General features: G+C 37.2%; 1 protein-coding gene across 1 annotated transcript; it reads left to right on the forward strand.

Annotated features, from left to right (window-relative positions):
• Nucleotides 1-4,186: 4,186 nt before the first annotated feature.
• Nucleotides 4,187-5,321, forward strand: LOC110721464 (cytosolic sulfotransferase 12-like). Its single transcript, XM_021900619.1, has one exon. It carries the CDS (start codon nt 4,187-4,189, stop codon nt 5,255-5,257), a length of 1,071 nt encoding a protein of 356 aa, XP_021756311.1. The 3' UTR covers nt 5,258-5,321.
• The last annotated feature ends 338 nt before the right edge of the window (nt 5,322-5,659 follow it).

Raw genomic sequence — 5,659 nt, forward strand, 5'->3', positions numbered from 1 at the left:
CATTTGACCGTCTTTTGTGAATGATATGTAAGGAAAAATATATTCATATGATATCTTATTTAATTCGTCTCAATAAGTACTATTGTAATATACAACTTTTATAATTTTTACTTATGAAGAATTAAAGTTATTGGTCGCTAAAGTTTTGCATTGGCAAGCGTGATAAAAGAAACAGGTCAAGTAAAAAAGAACAGAGGAAGTATAATACATTTCATGCGTGTAATAGTTTCTACTCATTCCCAAAATGTCTAAATCGTTAACCCAGCCGGGTTGATATGTAATAGATATTTTTTTGGAAAAATGGAAAAGAAAAATCCAACCTTTCAACTTTTTCTTTACAAAAATCTAACATTTTGATTATTCCTCAAAAATCCAACCTTTATACCCCTCCTTCTCCAACAGGTCCATTTTATCTATAACCTGATAAACATGTTAAAAGAGTTTTTATTTTTTATTTTTTATTTTTTATTTTTTATTTTTTATTTTTTGCATTTTACCTTTTCACTCCTATTCTTTCTCACTCCTCGCACCTCAACCACCAACCCCACCTCCGTCACCACCAACCCCACCTCCGTCACCACCACTCAACACCGCAGAAATCGCCGATTTCTACCAACCCTCGACGACAACGAAGACAACGATGAACAGAGGATGGGGTGGACTTGGATAGTGCGATGAGGAGAGCAATCGAGCGTGGGAGATGGGTTTTTATGGTTTTGCGTGGGAGGGATGGTTTTGGGGAAGGGGGTTCGCGCTGGTTGCCGAGGAAGAGGGAAGGGGATGGCGGTGGGGGAGAGGGGTCGGCGACGGCGCCAGGGGAGGGGGATCTGGGCGCGGCCGGCGCCGGGGTTGGGAGGATTACAGGTTATTGTGGGTGGTCAGGGAAGGGAGAGGGTGGCTGGGTTTGATTGTGGGGTGGTCAGGGAAGGTTGTTTGGTGATTGTGGGGTGGTCAGGGAAGGTTGTTTGGTGATTGTGGGTGGCGAAGTGGTGATTACGGGTGGCGAGGGGAATGTGTGATTGCGGGTGGCGAATGGTGGGAAAGGGGTTGCTGGGTTTGATGGTGAAGTGGTGCTACAGTTGACGGTTTAGGTTGGTGGTGATGGTGGTTATTTGGTGTTGTGGGTTATGCGTGCGGGTGTTGTGGGTTGTGATTATGGGCGGTGATGGGAATGGGGTTGCATGGTTTCGGTGGCCGATGGATGATGGGGAATGGGGTTGCTGATTTTCTGGTGGCCGGTGGGAAAGGGGTTGCTGGGTTTGATGGCCGTTGGGTGGTGGGGATACGGTGGTCAGTGAAGGAGGGTGATGGGGCTGGGTTTTCTATTTTTTTTTTTTATTTTTTTAATAATTAAAAAAATTAATTGACCAATTAATGGCTGACACGTGGCACATGACTTATAAAAACCGGTCATCAACAGGTAATGGATCTGTCGGAGAAGATGGGGTATAAAGGTTGGATTTTTGAGGAATAAAATAAAGGTTGGATTTTTAGGAGGAAAAAGTGCAAAGGTTGGATTTTTCTTTTCCATTTTTCCTATTTTTTTTTTTTGAGAAGATATGTAATAGATTTTGAACAAACAATTTACCTACTAAACAAAATACTTCTTTTGTTTCTTATAGTTGCAACACTTCCCCAAAATAAAAATGTCACAATAATTGCAATACAGTATTAATGGAAGAGTTTTATGGTGAAAATTGTAGCATTACCTTTATTTAAAGCACATTTTTTTTAAATAACCTTTATTTAAAGCACATGGCACACTTGATTATACTCCTACCTCTTAACTCAATTTTAAGTGTATTATATCATGTGAGGTTCAATTTTCTTAAACACCGTGATAAAATGTGTATTACAATTTAAAACTATAAAGAAACAGACTTCGTACACGTTATGTTTATAATATATATTTCACACATGAGTATATGACTATATGAGTACCTTCTAGAGATAAGGAATTTGATAGCAAAATTGAGGTTAGTGATTGCGCAAATTACCTCACTAAGGAGACGATTGAGCAAACTGATAAGATTTGCATAATATTTTTCCAAATATGGGGTTTAAATAATTGTTTGTAAAACTGGAAATAGATACATTGCCTAATTGGTACAATATCATGCAAACTACTATGCAAACTACTCCGCAGTTAGCTTAAAATAGATTATTACAGTAAGAACCTGTTCTTTAATTGGTACAATAATTAGACAATATATCCATTTCCGTAGTTAGTACAAAATAGATTGTTTTTTTGAAGTACTTAAATAAATTATTACAGTAAGAATATGATCTTTTCACCCAACAAAAATAATATCTATTCAGTTTAATTAATAGCTAAATTTCTAAAATTGTATGGAAATCATAATTCGAATTTCAAACATAAGGAAAATGAATTTTAAATATTTTATACATTTGAAAAAGGAAACATGAAAAACAATAATCCCACTTTTGCACGACCTATTTAAAATGAGTCAATAATCTTTGCATAATATGGGAATGAGCCTACCTTTCGTCACTAATTTTCTCATAACAAGCCTTTAATCGATTTTTTAAGTTGGTAATTGGTTTTAGAAGGTGACTTATCACGTGACCCCTTCCAATTGGTCCCTTTTTTAAAAATAAACCAAACAAAACAGACTATTTTAAAAATAAAAAGCAACAACCCCCTACCATACCACCCAGCCTCGCCCCTGCTTGAACGGCTACCCCTTCTCGGCCGGTTGTGTTGCCCCGCCTGAATGGCCACCCACACCCCTTCACCGCCCCTTTCCTCGATAGCTAGTCGTCAACCCATACCCCCGTCTTCAATTCCCCTCCCTCAACCCATACCCCCATCTTCCCCTCCCTCGAGGGTACACTACTAGAAAAGGCTTATCTCCGACGGACTTATTTCGATGGGTTGTATTTTGTGTCGTTAAATTTAAAATTTACGACGGAATCTTGTATGCCGTCGCCGGACTTAGACCGTCGCAACAAGAAGGGTCGGGTGAGGGGACTTGACCAAAGTGCAGAGCTGTATTATGGCAACCGGATGGGTCGAGTTTCTAGATCTTCACAACAGTACACACCATCCGTTGTTTCTTAGATGCAGGATCAGATGGAGCATAGGGTGCAGGCTCTTCGTAGTGAAATCCGGAGTGAAATGGAAGTTGAGATGCAAACCCGAATTCAAGCTGAAGTGGCCGAAATGGAGAGGAGAGCCGAGGAGAGGTGGAATGAGTTCATGAGTCGATTCGCCAACAACGGCGACACATGTTCCACCTTTCAGCCTCAGTGTCGAGACCCCATGTATGACCTGGGTAGTGGAGGAGCAGGCAGGATACCCCGACAATTGTTTAGCAGCTTTGGTTTATGTAGTATGGACATGTACTTAATTTGAATTATGTAGCATTTGATTATGTTCCCAATTTTGTAGAACTTACTATACATTATGTAGTTTTTGGATATGTTCTACTTCAGCAAGCTTTTGTGGAAATATACACTACCTCCGTTACACATTATTTGCAACGATTATACATTTTTTTCTCTCTACTTTATGTCAAATCGTTGCAGATAATGTGTAACGGAGGTAGTATAAAGAATAATATACTATAGTAAAAAAAGTACAATCTATAAATAAAACATGCACTTTATTTTTAAGATCCAAAAACGAAATAAAGACATATAATAAAAGGACGGAGGGAGTAGAAGATTTAGATTAGTCCTCTAATCCATGTCGATCAACTCGTATAATCTACTTTCCTTAGTACTCCCTCCTTCCCTTAATACAATGTCTCTTTGGATTATTACACGGGAATTAAGAAAGTTGTAAATTCCTTAAAATTAATGATTCAAAATACATATATGCATGCATGGTTAGAGAGGGATAAAGAGAAAGAAAAAGTAGTTGTGAATATAATCGAAGAGATAGAGAGAGAAAGTGCTGGAAAATGATGTTAAAAGTACAAAAAATACAACCCTTAAATAAAAAGATATATTGTATTTTAGTTTTCACCTAAAAAGAAAAAGAGACGTTATATTTCTTTCAATAAAAAAAAGGACATTATATTATGAGATGGGGGGTGTATTATAGATAGCAACGCACGATTTGGAATATATAACACGACTAGTAGAATAGCACCAAAATTTAAACATTAAAAAAAATAATAATAATAAACAAAATGCTCAAACTTCTCTAAATACCAACCATATGTTAATAAAAATGTTCATTTATCCAAGGCCAACAATATTTCTCATGGCAACCAATCTATCATCAACCCTTCCTCATGATTCTCATGATCCAAAAAATACAACTCCACCTTCCAAATTGGCCAAACATTCGCAACAAGATGACTTAACCCAAGAATGTCATGATTTAATCTCCTCTTTGGCCAAAGAACAAGGATGGATTTTATCCCATCTTTACCAATACCAAGGGTTTTGGTATCCTAATACTTTGTTTGAAGGTTTGCTTTCATGCCAACGCCACTTCAAAGCTCGTGACACCGATATCATCCTTATCACTAACCCTAAATGTGGCACAACATGGCTCAAAGCCTTAGCATATGCTATTGTAAACAGGAAAATCAATCCTCCAAAAGAAGATAACCACCCACTTCTCACAAACAACCCCCATGAGTTAATACCTTTCTTAGAGCGTAAGGTCTATGTTGATCACCAAGTCCTTGATCTCACCGAATCGCCCTCTACTAGGGTGTTCTCGACACACTTGCCAGTAGAATTGCTGCCATTATCCATCAAGGAAACGAAATGCAAAGTTGTGTACCTAGCAAGGGACCCAAAGGATGCCTTCATATCATTGTGGCACTTTGCAAACAAGTTGAGACCTCAAAATAGTGGTAAGCTCCAACTAGAAGAGGCATTTGACAAGTTTTGCAAAGGTGTTAGTTTTTGTGGGCCTTTTTGGGATCATGTTTTAAGCTCTTGGAAGTATAGCTTAGATAAGCCTAACAAGGTTCTTTTCTTGAAATATGAAGAGCTTAAAGAGAAACCTAAGTTGTATTTGAAAAAATTGGCTGAGTTTTGGGGGTGCCCTTTTTCTTTAGAGGAGGAAAATAATGGGGTTGTTGAAGAAATCCTTAGTTTGTGTAGCTTTGATAATATGAGAAATTTAGAGGTGAATAAGGTTGGGGAGCTTAATAAGTCCTTTTTTCGAAAGGGCGAAGTTGGTGATTGGGCTAATTACTTCAGTCAAGAGATGATTGAGAAATTTGATGAAATGTTTTTTGACAAATTTCTCCAATGTGGTTTGAAATTTTAAATCTGTTTATGTTTTTTATGTAAGAAATTTATGTATGCATCTGGTACAAGATTTTTATGTTGTATTGTGGTTTGAGATTATCATAATGTACACTATTAGTAGAACATGGTTTGGTTCTACTACTCACTTGCATCCGGACAAATTCTTCAATTCAAAGCTTCACTTTATTATTATGTTGTCTGTGGTACTATGACAGTATGACTACTACCAATAAGTAATAATAAAAAATAATATTTTACAGGGATTTGTTGAAATCATGTCCAGTTGGGGGCAATTTCGTAACTATGTGATTGTCATTTAATCATAAACAATTAATATAATCACGTTAATCACTACTATCTTTTTGTTTAAATAAGTGAAATATTTTGACATTTTGCACTATTAATTTAAAATTACTATACA

Source organism: Chenopodium quinoa, unplaced genomic scaffold (assembly GCF_001683475.1).
Source record: "Chenopodium quinoa cultivar QQ74 unplaced genomic scaffold, ASM168347v1, whole genome shotgun sequence".
Classification (NCBI taxonomy): domain Eukaryota; kingdom Viridiplantae; phylum Streptophyta; class Magnoliopsida; order Caryophyllales; family Amaranthaceae; genus Chenopodium; species Chenopodium quinoa.

Bases quoted from the DNA above. Each gene is read 5' to 3' on its own strand.
- LOC110721464 (XM_021900619.1), top strand. From the start codon at position 4,187: ATGTTAATAAAAATGTTCATTTATCCAAGGCCAACAATATTTCTCATG.